Here is a 17,788-nt window from a genome sequence, read left to right as displayed (position 1 = left end):
ATTTTAACTTCAATCTTTTAAACTTATTTTTAACTTTCAATCTTCAATTCATCAGTACTGGAAACAACTACTGACATTGACGATGATGATGATTATTTATTAACTGATTGGACAACAATAAATTATATAGAAAAGATCTGCTAATGAAAAACCTCTTCCATACATTATAATTATCGTAGTGTTTGAGGGTAAATTATCCTCGGTACTCCAGGGGCTTCAATCACTTACGATCTCTACACCCCTGGATTCTCTCATAGTAAAACTAGAGGCTACGGAACAGAACATATAATTTAGTCCTTTGATGCACATCAAAAGAGCCGTATAACGGTACACTGTGGTTGACTGTGTGGCTTGGAAGATGGGCGTCACTCTATCTATAGTCTTCAAAGGAATGTTTTGCAGGCCTGTTATTGGTTCTTTCTTTTCCTCTGGACTACCTTCAGTGTTACTATGATATATTCAAGGGGTGTAGAGATTGGAACCCTGGAGTATCGAGGAATCAGGATGAGGGTAAATATGTTATAATCATTTGGATAACAAGAGATCTCAAAGGGATCTTGGCGCCCACCAAATAATGATCTAAGTCTGACAATGAAAAGAGGTATCTTTTCTCTGCTTTTTACACTTGAATTATCGAAATTCAAGATAACCAGCAATTTCCCAATTAATTGTTCATCTAGGTTTGGTAATAATATAAACAAATGATTAGACTGTAAAACAAAAATGGATTTAATTACATTACTTTGCAAATTGGAGATCAAATTATACTTTTCCGGGATCTAATTAGTGATTTTAATTTTTAAAAGTGTAGTTGAGGAACCTTGTGCAAGTTCAAATGGAATTTTATACAAGGTTTTCCATACCCTGATTTCGATGTTTTGAAAATTTGTGAAAAAAAATGTTTTTGGCTAATGAAAAGAATTTGAATGATCAAGATGTTTATCTGAAGACCCCAGTATGGTATAATGACAAACTTCTTATTTACAGAAAGTCGATTTTCATTAAAGATTGATATTTTCATTTCAAAATATTTTATCGTCAACAACAAAAGTATTACATTTTTAACAATAGTGGATTGGACAACAGGCTAGGTCTATGCTAGTGTTTTCTACGAAGATTGGTATAAAGAGGGAGTTATAAATATAAAGGATTTAATAAGAGAAGAATTTACTCCAAAATGCAACAAAATGTAATCAGGTATTCGTGAGATAATCAACAGGAATCCCCCCTCCCCAATTTCCTTATGCATACCAATGTCATTTGATATCGGGACTGCGATCTTTTTATGTACATAATGTTAATAATATTATATATAACCTTGTTAATAGTCCTTAGTTCCCAAATACCACAGTTATGTGCGAACCCTAGTTTACAGGAATCGTCATGATGTTCACTTGCGACAAAGACACTGTGATCTAGATCACTGATACTTACCCAACATTCCCTGCTGAACATCGAATCTACCTGCTCCATGTTGGTCAATGAACTGGGGATTTTCACAGATCTCCTGTAAAACGTAGCATACACCTCAAAAGGATCAATATATACAGCATCGAATAACAGGACATGATTCATTATACATGTAACAGGTTGGTTTTTACTTTTTTCGTTTCGTTTGTATACCTGTGCACGTATGTCCAGTTTACCTGTGTGACGTAGTCAATGTGTGTGTCATTGTATTGTCTCGTTTCTGTTTTGTAGTCATTGTTTTTGTCCAGTGTTTGGCGAGAGAAAGAGGATTTGACCTAAGACAAGACAGAAGTGAATATTTAGAAATCACTTTTTCCCACTAAACCCTTGACCCATTGTCAAGAACGGTGCTATATATATCTATTTGTAGTTTGGATCAATCGTCGATATCATTACAGCTACAACATGTACTGGGTAGCCCATATATATATATTATTTCTGATCTGAAGTATTTTTGATATACACGTATGTCAAACCTTCACTTTGAGCGTGAATTTTGAAGTTGAAGATTTAACCCCTTAAAATTCACAAGCCACTTTAATGCTATCGATAATCCATGTCAACGTCTCACATCGGTAAATAATTATTTGGATAGGTTAATGTGGCTTTTTCTAAAATATTACTTTCCCCAAAAAGTATGCTTAAAACTATTTGTTCTGAATAGTGTAATAGACTTTATACTTAAAATGTACATACTACCGATGCCTGGTTTGTTTTAGCTCTAATACTTCGTTTTTAGCTCACCTGGCCCGAAGGGCCGGTGAGCTTAAGTCATGGCGCGCCGTCCGTCGTCCGTCCGTCCGTCGTCCGTCAGTCCGTCCGTCAACATTTCCTTTAAATCGCTACTAGTCATAAAGTTCTGCATGGATTGTAACCAAATTTGGCCACAAACATCCTTGGGGAAGAGGACCAGAACTTGTATAAATGTTGGCTCTGACTCCCCGGGGCCATGAGGGGCGGGGCCCAATAGGGGAAATACAGGTTAATCCTATAAATCGCTACTTGTCCTAGAGTTCTGCATGGGTTGTAACCAAATTTGTCCACAAACATCCTTTAGGGAAGGGGAACAGAACTTGTATAAATTTTGGCTCTGATCCCCCGGGGGCAGGAGGTGCGGGGCCCGATAGGGAAAATACAGGTTAATCCTATAAATCGCTACTTGTCCTAGAGTTCTGCATGGATTGTTACCAAATTTGGCCACAAACATCATAGGACAAAAGGGGAACAGAACTTGTATAAATTTTGGCTCTGACTCCCCGGGGGCAGGAGGGGCGGGGCCCAATAGCGTAAATAGAGGTATATCCTATAAATCGCTACTTGTCCTAGAGTTCTGCATGGATTGTAACCAAATTTGGCCACAAACATCCTTGGGGGAAGAGGAACAGAATGGGAAATTAGACCTAACTGTTTACATGTTTACTCATTTAAAAACTTAGTACGTATGATATTTGAGTATGTTTTCTATTTAATTGATGCTTTTTAATCCTTTTCCTCAATCAATCTGTACTCTTCTCCGTGTCATCTAGTCTATCTGGATATTATTTATAGTTCTGATTTTGTTGTTTGTTTACGTTTGGAACCATCCATCGCAATAGCTTAAACTACAACAAACGGTATATGGGAAGTGTACATATTATTAGAAAGAATTTTGCAAAAGCATACTTACTGTTGGACGTTTCCACTCAAATGGTCTAATTGGTTTTTGGCTGAAGTACATGGATTCATCACAGGCTTCAAACTCTGGATCCTCAAACAGAATACCTTCTGCCAAACATTTGGCCTTAATTTCGTCATAATTCTGATTCAGAAAATCAGCAAACGACTGTGTCTGCTTCTCAGCACTGACCGTGGACATGATTAGGTCTTCTTGAAATTAACTGATGATATGTATGCCAATTACAAATAGTGTTCAAAATGCGTCCTAACAACTCTGTACGCAACAGTTGACTACAAAGCACATATCCAGGTATATCAGGGATCGGTGTGTACTGAGCTTGCAGATCCACATAACTTTTCCTGCTCGATGCACAAGAATAAAGCGTATATTATCTCATACCTACGGGTGTAATACTGGTTGTTTTTATGTAAAGTGAAATACAAAGCTTGCCACACACTACCTCGACCTTTTTTATCACAATTTTACAATTATGATTAATTTGGAATTCAAGTCAAGTCTCCATACATGAAAATTACGTGATATTTCAATAAACACCAATCCCAGTGTTTGTGTTCTGTATAGAAAACCCAGTCTAGTTTCACGAGGTTATATTGCACAGGTAGTCATGTATTACATCGAATAAAACCAGTATTGCACCCTTGGATACTCCCCTCCACGGAAAGCCGGTTTTACAACATTTCGTGACCTATAACCTATCCTTCATATCCACATATGAAAGGGTATTTTTCTGTCATACTTCGAAGTTTTATTGCAATTTTACTTAAAGCCGCATAATCCGTATCTTTCAGTGTCCGTAAATCAACAAAAGAAAATAAGGGTACATATCTTATAAAAAGTTATCAACTTTCCCCTAATTACACACCCAAAAAGTCCCGAGTTCAAAAGAAATTAATGATTAAAAGTTCGATATCCAGAGTGTTTGAATATTCATTTTCAATCGTACACGATCACGTGACTTTCCAGACCAAACGAAATGGCTTGCCCAGTCAAAAGTGTGTCGCTCATGTTAGCAGGAACTTCTACGGAAGAACTTGTTACTTATCATGAACAAGTGAATGTTTTGTTATGTGATGAAGTTAAAGAGTCCCCCAGAACAATATATATATATTATCGTCGTGTAAACAATACTTCCATTCGGTCATTTTGAGTGTTTACAATACGGCGATCGGTTGACTATGCTTTGCCTAATTTCCGGGGGCCACCGGAGAGATTTTTGTGGGAATGGTATTTAAACTTCGTATAAAATACGTGTTGCGATACCATACATCGTACTAGACAAGATAATAAATTGTACAAAAATGTACCAGATATATAAATAATGGTATTGATAAATAATGAAATAGACAAGACACATCGTACTAGATAGAGACAAAAATGGTTATCTACATGGAAATCTCTGGTGATATTTTTTAAAATAAATATCTCAGACGATATTTGACTTGCCTTGGATAACCATATAACTTGTTTTATAAAGGTCCAAATGAAATATAATAATAAATCAAGTAAAATAAGCACGGAGAGCAAACTTGACATAATATGCATTTTTGTTCAATATCATATGTGTATACATGTATACATATCTATTAGTTAAAAAATCACCATGTACCGCCATAAACGAGTATAAAACTTAATACATGTTATTGTATGTATATTTCTGATATTTATGTTGGAAAAGCTCCATGTTCGTTAAAAACATGATGATAAATTTCTGGTGAAACTATAAACATTTGGTTATATGATTTCAAGGATTACAGAAATTTAAAAAAAAAATAAAAGAAAGAATGGGGTTGAGGTTGCAATAAGGCGGTTTAATGTGTGTTAAAAGTTCTGAATGTCTAACATGCAATTATGTATATATTTTCTGTGTAGATAATGAAGACAGCTCCCTTAGTTAAATTTGTGATGTACATGTACATGTACATGATAGCTTGTTAATGAACCATATAATATGATGTCCAGCCGTGAATTTGCCTCTGAATCAAATGAATCAGAAACATGTATAATGAAAGACCTAGGTGTTTCTTATACAATCATATTCATGCACAAATAGCACATTCATATACATTGTATAGTGTACATGTACACATATTGTACATTGATTGAATTTGAAGTCAATAAAAAATGACTGGAGTTCAAAATAGCATCCAGTAGTAAATAAGCTGACCATAGCATGTGATTCTCATGTCATCAGAGTAATTGCAGTAAAATTCATTTTTTAGTATGTATATAGTCTAACCTAGTGGAAAATCTAACTTTATTAGTTGTATTTTGTTAGTTTATTGTTTTATATTCAAGCAATCCTAATTCCTTTAGTGTGATCTTGCTCCAAACACTAAGTGAAGTTGCTAAGAGCTTGTACATGTAGACCTTGATTGACCTGGACTAATTAGAAGTTATTGTCAGTCTATTCCTTTCTAATTCAATCAAAACTTTGCAACTTAAAATAGTCAATAATGAATAATGCAATTTAACAACATGCATCACAGGCTATTGTCTCTACAGATATATGGATATCCTTATATATATGTGCAATCTGTGTATTACACAACAAGATTTTTTTTTTATTACACATAGGGATATATGTATATCTATAGAGCCAAAATCTTGAGATTTGACACTGACTTTTGACCCAAATAACCTTTGATCTAGCTCCAGTCTTGTTTGCTATTTATTTTCTGTATTTGAACATTTCTAAAATGAACACAACATAATTAAACAACTCAGATAAATGACATATATTATTTTAATTGGTTTAATTTTTCATAAATTGGAATTACATCCTTGTTCCATATAAATTATTCAAAAGCTATACATACTAGGTATGTAAACATGCAATAATCATTATTATTCCTTTTTTCATTTGTGTGAAGAAATAAATAATTTGAAAATATCCTGGTGATAATAGTAAAGAATTATGCTAGGTTTGTTCTGTCCTTCCTTCTTGACAATAATTTCTTTCTGGTTCATAATGGGTACATTACAAACAGGCTTTATTTTTTACTGTCAGTTTTGATCTCAGAGAAACATGTAGTTGTTTTTCCCTTTTATTTTTGGGCGAGCTGCCATCACATCTTGCACTTCTGTCATCTGGTTGAAGGTCCCATACATTCTATAAAGAAAATATGGAGTAAATGTCAGTTATGTACATAGATAAATAATGTATACATGCATGTACATTATCTTTCAGTGTAAGCCTACATGTAAAACAAACTAGTTCCAATTGCTTTCTGTCAAACACAAATTTATAACAATTACACATTTTTTGAACACGTTTATCAAAATCAAACCTCACTAGATACTAGGTTAGTCATTTCTTGAATTACAGGGGTCTAGGCATTTTCATGTGAAGAATAATGGTACTAATTAGTGCCAGAATTTATGTAGCCTAAATGTATTGGACATAATATATAATACATATTTTAAAAAAGTCAATTACTATTCTTTACTTAACCCACTTATGATGTATTGGTGTGAATTTTATATAATTAAGACCAGCAGAAAGGATAACGAGTACGTGACTAAGTGACTGTAAGTCTAAAAAAAATACAATTTTACACACACGAGCACTAATGAAGTAAGTTTGAAAGTGGCTTCTTTAATAAAGTAATATCCATAGCATACAGTAAAAGGATATATATCACTGATATACATAAATACACAAATAGATATCGGAAAAGATATCACACTCCTGGCGCTGTAAGCCTGTAACAGTAGCTACATGTATGCGATCATCTTTTAAGGAAACGCGTATAATACGACTCTATTAATGCTTCTGTTGTAATCCAAGATTAAATCTGTTATATGTTTCCCAATTTATCAACACTTTTTCTGATTTCTAATCTCTATTTTACTACGGTACCAATTCCAAAAAGCGACCAAACACTTATAGAATATAACTGTTACCCCTTTGGGGCCCCACTCACCTTATAGAGTCGAAGAGAAGTCAGTTTATGTGGTTTTGGTAGATCATTCACAAATCATAGTTGTTGTCATAGCTCGAATTCGTTTCCATATAATATTCTCAGCAATTCACAACATTTCTTAGTTTAAATAACTTCCTTATTCACTTCGAATCAACAGTTGATGCTAAGCCAGCGAGCTTTCACTGCAAAGCTCGCTCCATTGCGGTAAACAACTTTTATTTCCGGACATGCGCAAAGTAGCATTTCTAAGCTTTGGAGGCGTTAACTTTTGACTTTCTGTCGGACCGCGCATAAGTCTAAAATGAAATTTTGTATATTTATATCTTTGGACCTCTTAACTTTCTAGACTTGTAATTTTGGGAAAGTTCATAACTTTTTAGGGCTATATCTTGTCATTGTTTGTTTTACGGACCCTGAAAGATACGGATCATGCGGCTTTAAATGATATCCGCCATTTTAAGATAAGTTTGAAGAAAACCGCGACTGCAAGTCAATTCTACATTCATGAAAATTCTGTGATATTATCAACGCAAATTTCTTTGATTGTATCTATTATAGTAAAACTATATTAGATACAATCGGAAAATTATATTTTCGTTCCACCATAACACGCCCTTAGACGTCGATATCGTCATTGACATTTTCGATTGGCAAACAACCAGGAGGATGTTGTTACAATGAACTTTGATATGTGACTAGTCTTCGTCGTATCACTTTAAAATAAGTGTGCAAATCAAGAATACATTTGTACATTCCATTTTCATGGGGTCCTATGCGTTTTCATGTATACAAATGTTCCAAAGGAGTATCACCACTTATATGTACTTTGAATGTCTATTAAATCTCTGTTTTCTTACAAAATTATCAAAATTGCTCTACCATTTAATCGCAGTGTACAAGTAGTAGGAAAATCACCAAAGACATGGCAAAAATAGAATGTAAACATATGTTTGCATACAGATATGGAGACATTACCAATTAGAATTTCTAAATAAAGGTAATTTTCAATCTACAATATGAATTAATCCGTTTCAGTGTGTGTGTTTTTTCTTCGCAACATTACCACGCTAAAAACCCTTTAAAATCATAAAAATACGTCGTAAAACTCATCTCAGTCATTCTGAATCGTATTTTTTTCCTGTGGGGACCCCAAAAACACAAAAAAATCCACGCCTTTGTCGATATTTACAATAAGAATTTCTAAATATAGGTAATTTTCAAAATGCAATATAATTTATCCGTTTCTGTGTTATTTTTTCTTCGCAATATTACCACGTTAAGAATCGTATTTTTTTCCCGGGGGCCAACCCATCGGACCCCCAAAACATCGGTATTCTTGCGCCTTCGGCGCTCGAACTCCACTTTGCGTGCACATTAATTTCCTGTTAGCGACGCCACTGGCTTGAAATGTTGCATAGACATAGCATGGACAGATGTCTACAAAACTTATGCTTTCCATTCACCTTGACCTTCATTCAATGTCACAGTGGTAAAAAAGCTCAAATTCTTTAAACGAATTCACCTTAATAACATGGGCCTAGAGACCTAATATTGGGCTTGTCATATCCTGTTTGTTTGTTCAAATAAATGACCTTGACCTTCATTTAAGGTCACAGAGGTCAAATAGGCTGGAATATGTTTAAACAGCTTTTTCGTAATAACCAAGAGTTCTACAGACCTGATATTGGGCCTGTGGCATGCATGCCTATTAAGTGTATTCAAATGAATGACCTTGACCTTTATTCAAGGTCACAGGGGTCAAATAGCTTAAAAACATTTAATTTGTTCGTGTGTTTTTCTGTCTGACCTTATGAAATCAGCTGAAAGTATGTTTGTTTTATACGCAGTGTCTGTCATGTCTGTCGAAGTTTAAACGTTTATAACTTCATAACCGTACACTGTACGTCGTCTCCGTCTAATAATTCAGGTAGATCCTGACATAGCGCATGATATTTTTCCATTACATTTTATCAGAGATTATGTCAAGGTCAAGAGTTCGCTATGGGGTCAAGTAAATGTCAAAAACGAAATTTGGAAAGTTTTTTTAAGTTGGATATGAAAGAGCATGTTCTCAGAAATACATAACGACAAGTTATAAGGTCATCTCATTTAAAATGGCGGATATAAAGCACTTTGAAAAACTGCGATTTTGTCGTTTTCCCGCCAAAAATGCACAAGATTTCAGCGCCTTTAATACTTAACATACATGCTTGAATTTTGTATTGACATAGCATGGACAGATGTCTACAGCAGTTTTACGCCAAAACTTTGTTACTCTTTTACGTCATTAAAATCGACTATACAGATTTCATATTTCAAACACCTATGACGTACATGTGTGCCTGAATGAATTCAGATTAAAATTAGAATTATAGTCAAGGTCATACAAGTCACGTATGCTACAGTAGTACAATTGTTGTAGAACATCTTTACATCAAAGACCGATTGCCGCATAGACATGCAATTACGTCTGTATCATGATAGACAAATGTCAAAATAAGTTTTTAATGTATGACCTTTATCACTCTTGAAGGTCACGGTAGTAAAATGTTGATTAATATGCTTAAATATCATTTTACATTAACGCAATGCCTTTGAAACATCAGCTGAGCTCGTGTATGCTATAAATGTATATGCTTACAATCGAATTCCGTTGACATGAATTCAAGGTCACAATGGTCAAATCTTGCCCCAAGAGCACAACATAGTTCAAGTTATATGTGTCGTAAGTTTCATACTCATGAAACAAGAAGAGCTTTTAATATGTTATTCACCACCAAAAGTTACCAACATTTTGAGAATTGCAATATTTACAATGCACAGGATTTAATTTTACAAAGTCAAATAAGAGTTCAAAATTAATATTAGCGGTACATGTACTGCCAAAAAAATGATGATATCAAAATGCCACTTCAGTGCAGTAGAATAAATACACACGGTCCTGCCATGAAGCTAAGTTGTGGTCTGCTATTTTATTTTACATTTTTACAGTGGTATCAGTAATTATAAAGTGACCTTTACATATATTCTCTCATCTAAACATACATAAAGCATGAATACGATTGCGAACGGTCGCCAACATCATCTCGAGTTGCGTCTTTTTTACCATCATTTAACTTACTTACTAGTTACTGAAACCAAAGGCATAGAATTGCATAAGGACAAACATTTTGAATAAAGATGTGCTTTCACGTTTTCATAATATTAACATATACATCGTTGTTTGAATGCTGTTAGATCTGGCCGCCACTGAGACGCGCAGTGTTACGTGTTAATAACCACATATAAAATATACAGAACTTGTTTATACAAAAGTGGCGGCTTTATTTCACATTAATCGCACAAAAGGTTGAGATTACATTTATAGATATAGTATATCTTATTTACCCATCTTAGACAATGGTCCCTTCAATGCACATTTATGTTTCACAAAAAGTTATATTTATTGTGCTCCTTCTATGTTGCATTTGTTGAATGTTGTAAACATGCTTCTCTACACAATGTATTTTGTAAGGAGACTAATAAATTTTGAAGTTTGAAAGTCCAGAGACACGACAGGTAGTGATCCATTCAGATGATTTTATTGCATCAGTTCCATTAAAGTGCAATTTAAATAATATTTTTGAACTTAGAAACCTTTAATAGACAACATCAACTAAGCCACAATGATGGGCACTGTCTAGACCCAGTAGGTAGCTAAATCGTCAAGTTTTTCGGTCATTTTACACATTTTTCACAAAAGCTCTCATCTTAACATACATAAAGCGTAAAGACAAGAGCTAATATGGTACATAAATATGTCTTGTTACGGCTGCTTATAAAGCTTCATACATGTTTGTCCGTGCCTTTGAATAATTTTCACGGGAACTCAGCGAATTTACAATTTGTTGTTTAATGACCATTTTTCGCACATTCATGTAGGTATATACTATGGAACGATGTCTATAATAGTTTTGAGTTCCAAGGTCATATAATACAAAATAGCAGAGATATTGGCTCATGAAATTGGCAATTTGATCATCAAAGTTAAATAACGATCGCGACTGGTCGACGAAATCATCTCGAATTGCGTCCTTTTGACCATGATTAAATATTCTAAAAATGCACATTTTGAAAAGAAAAATGGTCCTCCTGCACAATTTTGTACTTTAATTTAGAAAATTTTCCGCTGCGCGGCGCGTTTCCTAAAACGTTCAAGCATGTAATGTTCAAACACATTACAATACACACGAACTAGACTAAACATGTCCATCAAGGAATTATATTATTTAGAAAAATGTTTCTTAAAAGAAATTTGTTTATATGTCTTAGCAAGACAATTAATTCATTATTATTTTGCGTTACACAACAATGTGCCGATGGTGTGAATTAGGTATGTTCAGATCGAGCTGATTGCATAATGGTACATGTATGACGACTCTCATAATTATCATTTCTAAATGCAGGTAACTTAAAAATCGAAAAATTAACATGTTGGGAACGCTTTAAAATCATCAAAATACATTGTAAAACTCATCCTAGCCATTCCAAATCGTAATATGTTTTCTCTGGGAGACCATCGTAAAACTCATCTCATCCATTCTAAATCGTATTTTTTTCCCGGGGGGAGACCCCCGGACCCCCGAAACACCAAAATCTCTCTCAAACCTTCGGCGCTCGCAAATTAAACAAAAGGCATCGTAAACTCATCTCTGCCATTCTAAATCGTACTTTATTTTCCGGAGGAGACCCCCGGATCCCCCATACACCAAAATCTCGCGCCGTCGGCGCTCGCAAAATCATCAAAGTACATCGTAAAACTCTTCTCAGTCATTCTAAATCGTAATATTTTTTTTCCAGGGGATACCCCGGACCCCCCAAACTCGCACTCTAATTTGCGTATTCATTAATTTCCTGTTAGCGACGTCACTGTAGACCAGGCAGTATTACACCCCAAGGTATCAGAGAAAATCCTTTCTTTCATACCTACACGTGTAATACTGGCTGGTCTAGGGCAATACACTCATGTCGCCTGAGGCTGTATTGCATGGCTACCCATGCAATAAAGCCTCGTGACGTCACGGCGTCAACAAAATCTCTATTTCCTTGGTAAAATTTTAACATTTTTTTCACAAAATTGACTGGTTTTACTACAAAAGATGCAAGCAACGGAATTTGTGTTGAAAATATCACGTAATTTTTCATGTATGGAAATTGACTTCCAGTCGTGGATTTCTTCGAATTTATTTCAAAATGGCGGGATATTATAGTTGTAAAATTGCAGTAAAACGTCGTGGTATGAAAGAAAAATACTCTTTCATAAGTGGATATGAAGGATAGGGATATTCTACCCTCGGGATCACAAAATGTTGCAAAACCCTCGGCAAGCCTCGGGTTTTACTACATTTTGTGACCCTCGGGTAGAATATCCCTATCCTTCATATCCACATATGAAAGAGTCTTATATTATCAAAAGGAAAGCTCAGAACCCCTACCTGCAATTGAAGGACTAGAAACATAGTTTACTACCATAAATTGGGATATTTTTGCGTTTATATATCAAAATAGTGTTGTTAAAATTGGGTACGTTTAAATTTGGCGTTTCCCTGTGCCGTGTTAATGAGTACAAAACATAACAGCTAGTTTCTCCACCTATGGTATAACACCAGGAAAGACGGGAGCGTTACAGGTATGTTGAAACTTCACTTCAGAAAAATGACATTCCTTCCCAGTGGTGGAGACAGCGCTACCATCCATACCTCCTGACCAATACTTCAAACAAATCACCAAAGCTAAGTATTACAAGTTATGGTGACAACAATAACATCCATAAGGTGTCACGAAACTATAAGCAATGCAAAAATTCCATCTTTGTGCATACATTCGGTGAAATGGAACCAACTGAATGGTGAACTTTCAACATCATCATGGTTGTTTGTCATTCTAGGCAGCCGATAAAAAGAACATGTACAGTTGGAAACTTCAGAAACACACTCACATGGAATTTCAGAAATATCAAATCAGTACTTTCATCAGACGCATCAGTTGTCAGAAATTAATTTCCTTTCAAGAAATGCCATTTTGTGAATGGCCCAATAATATACATAATGACTTTCCTAAAAGTGAAAACAAGCTTGTATTGTATAAAGAGCCATGCTATGTTTTCATGAGGAATAGTTTTATAAAGCTTCAAATGCAAGAATTATTTGATCCAAAAACACAACTACGGACTATCGGAACGCTACACAGGAAATGTGAATAATTTTAGTATACGATTCCTTTTTAACGGAAGTAGGGAAAAAAACCCGAATACGGACAAATGACAATTTGAACCAGTTACTCAAAAGGCAAAAACGTTGGCCGACACATGTGAGGTGAGCGTGTTTTTATATCCATGTTATTGTATTTGTATGATCCAATATTATCCATGTTATTGTATTTTTTGTAGGATCCATTATATCCATATAAATGTGTTTTTGTAGGATTTATTAAAATTGCATTTCATGTTACACTCGTTTTTATTGGTTAGAAGTTTGAGACTACATTTCCTTAGACTGGAAGAGTCAGACGAAGAGTATTTTGATCTCATACATTTAGAACGTTTTTCGCGGAAATATTGGCTAAGGTATCAATGTGCCATTACTCAATTTATTCTATTGTAAAAGTAAGAAAGAATATGGAAATTAATGCCTAATTACATTATCTCATTAAGTTATTCAAATTTAAGTTATATGTCATATTTGTTCTTCGGTATTCTATGGAAAACCAAAACGTTTGATAAATTAATTCTTAGCCACAAACAAACGTTATGATGCCATATATTAGTTACAAACAAGAATTCCACGGAAGTGGGTGTGTCGCCTGCACAGCAGTAAACATAAAAAATAGCTACTTACAGTTGAAAATAGTTAAATGATAAGGTGAATTTGATGTCCACATGCCAGAAAAGCAAATTATCTTGGGAAAAAAAACTTGAGAAAACAATAACGTAGAGTTAAATCAAAGGAATTATTTGTTTTGACGATTTTCAAGTCCCGTATCTCTTGCAAATATTAACGGATTATGAGCAGTATCAAACCCATTCGAGATCTCATTTATATAAAGCAATAACGTTATACCAAATTTGGTTGGAATCGAAAAATTAATACTAAAACTATCGGAAACCATGGATTTATGTTTTGACGATTTTAAAGTCCCGTAATTCTTGCAAACATTGACGGATTGTGACCAGTATCGACTCGTCGAAGATCCCATAGATATAAACCAATATACCAAATGTGGTAGAAATCGGACAATAAAACTAAAGTTATCGCACGGAAACCGTTTTCCGGACGCCGCCGACACCGACATAGCGATACCTGCAGTGTACTTGCGTTGCAGGCGACACAAAAATGTACTTTGAAGGTTCTTGCTTTTATGCTTTTTGAATATTTTAATAAAAACATATCTGCAGAAATCACTTTACAATTATGAATAACACTGTAAAAATGTGAAATGGAATTTTAGACAACTTGTCCCCATGGTCAGACGGACCATATGCACTTATGCCACTGCAGTGTAAACGTAAATATGATTTTTTGGCAGCACTGCCAAAATTCATTTATAGCTCTTATCTGTATGTGTTAAGTTATATGTGCCGTATTTTTCATACTCACGAATCAACACGAGCTTTTAATATGTTATTCAACACCAACAGTTACCCACATTTTGAGAATTACAATACTTTCAATCCACAGGTTTTAATTTACATGTACAAATAAGAGCTGAAAATGATTTTGGCAGTACCATTATATTAACATTTTCAGTGTAATGAAATGAGTTAGACCATGAAGCCATATTGTTGTCTACAATTTCTTTTCACATTTGTACAGTATTATTAGTACTTGTAAAGTGATTTCAGAAGGTATGTTTTCATCAAAACATGTATAAGGCTTAAAAACACAAGAATGTCACAGTGCATAATCTATGTGTTCTAACTAACGGTTATAAGGCATCATGTATGTTTGTTCATTTGAACAATTTTCACAGATTTATTCATTAAAACGTATGGTTTTAAACAGATAATTGAAGAAAAAATAACATGTCAAAATTTTCGGCCAGTTACAGCACATATAACTTTAAAACCTATACATTGTGAGTAGAACTATTATAAATCTCAAAATGTTGGTAACACTTGATGGTAAATAACATAAATATCTGGAATCATCAATGTGAAAAATCACGGCAAATATAACTTAAAATTGTAGCGTTCGCGTCTGCGAAACAGAATGTCTGTGCCTTTTTGTCTGACGTCATAAACACTAAAAATAAATGAAGAGTAATGCTTTGTAGCATTCGTGACAAAGTGAGTTACAAACAAGACACAAAGTGTAGAATTAAGATCGTTTATTAGATCACCAAGCCTCATCTACAGCCCAGGGTGGACAGCTAGGCCCAATAAAGGCACTGGACGTATGAGGTCAAATATGTAGTAAATATTATATACATAAATATGTAAATAACGGGGGAACAAAAGGTCACGTATATAGCCATCTAACAGTTAATATATAGGTAAATAGAACGTAAAGAGTGTATAATTATATATACTAACTGTAACGACATATAGGAGTAAATGTATATCATTACAAGTGATTGTTAATGGCAACCATCACCGATCTATAAATAGATATCTACAGTTATTTGAGTTAAATAAGTATAATTATATAACAAATATGACAATTGTAAAGGAAATTTGTTACTTATATCTATATAAAAATAGAAATACTAATATTAATTGACACATGTAGTAGATTGTATTCCTCAGTGTCAATTAGAAGTTGCTTAACACATTTCCATGTGAATTTAAAATCTTATATACAATACAGTGATTGCTTAAGAAGATCGTTTCATTGGTTTATACAAAATTAAAACATAGCTCTGAAATTTTATCGGTCAGTGATCTGAAACTGGCAATTGACTAATTTCAATTTCATTGCATGTCTTTAAAAGAGACAGATTCATAACGTATAAGTTTAATTTCAAGCCATGCTTGCATATCATTAGAAAGTATTTCAAACTGTTATGAATAATAAAATGGCTTGTTTAACAACCGTTTAAAATATACGTATACAAAGCAACATCTAACAAGAAGCATACTTAATATGGTGCTTCTCATTACGTAGTGTGTCAATACAAAGCAATAATTGTGTTGACGTCTTCATGCACAGTACCACCAGTACGGAGGTAGATAGATTCTGTGTCACTTTATAGCTAATCACGAGACATATCAGATCAAAATCAAGATTTAATAATCCTTACATTAAATCACTAACAAAAGACATTATATTGATTATGATACCAAAACATATCTGTTTACTGCAAAGTTGTATTGATAAAGTAAAAAAATCCTCTGTTTTCCTTAAGCAACCAAACTGCCTCTGGTACTAATGAATCTGTGATGGCAGTTTGTCATTATACTGATCAGCAGCTTCATACAGATTAACAAACGAGAAAGACAATGAAATTGTGAAGTAAATAAAGATCAGGCACAATTGTTGGACATTTTATATCTCGTCGAAAGAATTGTCTATTGCATCCACTATATGCCATCACATCATCTCAGAGACACCATCACATGACCTCAGAGACACCATCACATGACCTCGGAGAAACCAGGCAAGTGTCCATACCCGTTTAGTAGAGTCTATTGCGTGTCATTTAAAATTGCATCTACCGTTCAATATCAATAACAGACATCAATTACAAAATCAATCAAATATTGTATAATTATAAAAACATAAAAATCATATTAGATACGAGAGAAGAGAAAGTTAACAATTGACAGGGATGGGTTGGTCGTACAGGAAACATATACCAAAACATGAGACAAAAGCTATTAGCAAAAGAATAATGAAATAATCAGCAATTTGTAATATTTGTAACTTTGTTGTGAGTCTTGTAAAGATTAAGAGAGATTCATGGACAAATAGCAGAGGTAGGGCCAAGGTCACAATTAACTGAGCAATACTCAAAAATTGTTTTTTTTCACAAAACCTGCTTTCCTTTCCTTTTTCTATTGAATGAAAATGTGATAAGGCAAAATGAGACTGGATGCTTGTGTAAATAAGTATATCCTATAACATACTACATACAGAAACCTAAAATAGTCAAATTTGAAAAAGCTATACCGGACAGTATATTATAAATGTTGTACTAATATTACAATAATACAAATATGACATAAGAAATAATAAAATATTTGAAGGAATATCTAAGGGAAAATATCTAACTGATGATTTTAAATAAATACATCACTTATATCAATTAAGATTTTACAAACAAAAAGACTTTTGCAAAGGCTGATGATTCTTAAATTCAAAGAACAATTTGTTGGTACACTTAAAGTATTTTTATCTATTAATTAAAAAACTTTCCCAAGGCAACATCACTTGGTGTTGTTATGTAACGAAAGCATTACAAAGTTTATCTCTTTCGACGCTCAAAAACACTGATATGAAGATCAAGCAAATACAGACAGCTTCCATCGCGATAACAACAATATATAGATACTTTGTAAACAATGATTCACTACATGCTATAAGCTATGTAAAGGTGCCAACAGTCTCCGTCAGAAAAGGATGAGAAAACACATCCAACGTTCCATAAAAGTAAACGTTCCATAAGAGTAATCTCCCTTGGCAAGTTTGTAAATGTTGGCATTAGGCGTACATGGTGGTTTGGATGAACTGTAAAGGGGAGA

At 34.1% G+C, this 17,788-nt stretch overlaps 2 protein-coding genes across 16 annotated transcripts in view; both read right to left on the bottom strand.

Moving 5' to 3' along the window:
- LOC138319055 (calpain-B-like) overlaps window positions 1–3,617 on the bottom strand; it is a 32,049-nt gene extending 28,432 nt beyond the window's left edge. The window contains exons 1-2 of one of the 2 annotated variants that reach the window (XM_069261957.1): window positions 3,137–3,617; window positions 1,435–1,507 (exon numbers count right to left, since the gene is read on the bottom strand). In XM_069261957.1, the coding sequence (XP_069118058.1) occupies window positions 1,435–1,507; window positions 3,137–3,325 (262 nt within the window). In that variant the 5' untranslated portion in view covers window positions 3,326–3,617. The remainder of the gene's footprint in view (window positions 1–1,434; window positions 1,508–3,136) is intronic. The other variant, XM_069261956.1, reaches the window with a different exon arrangement.
- Window positions 3,618–15,420: 11,803 nt separating this feature from the next.
- The window catches only part of LOC138319052 (calpain-B-like), a 57,090-nt gene continuing 54,722 nt past the window's right edge, over window positions 15,421–17,788 (bottom strand). For all 14 annotated transcript variants that reach the window (XM_069261941.1, XM_069261943.1, XM_069261944.1 and 11 more), the window contains one exon: window positions 15,421–17,774. In XM_069261941.1, coding sequence (XP_069118042.1) covers window positions 17,748–17,774 — 27 coding nt within the window. In that variant the 3' untranslated portion in view covers window positions 15,421–17,747. The remainder of the gene's footprint in view (window positions 17,775–17,788) is intronic.

Source organism: Argopecten irradians, chromosome 3 (genome assembly GCF_041381155.1).
Source record: "Argopecten irradians isolate NY chromosome 3, Ai_NY, whole genome shotgun sequence".
Taxonomy (NCBI): Eukaryota; Metazoa; Mollusca; class Bivalvia; order Pectinida; family Pectinidae; genus Argopecten; species Argopecten irradians.
This window is presented reverse-complemented; position numbering and strand designations above follow the sequence as displayed.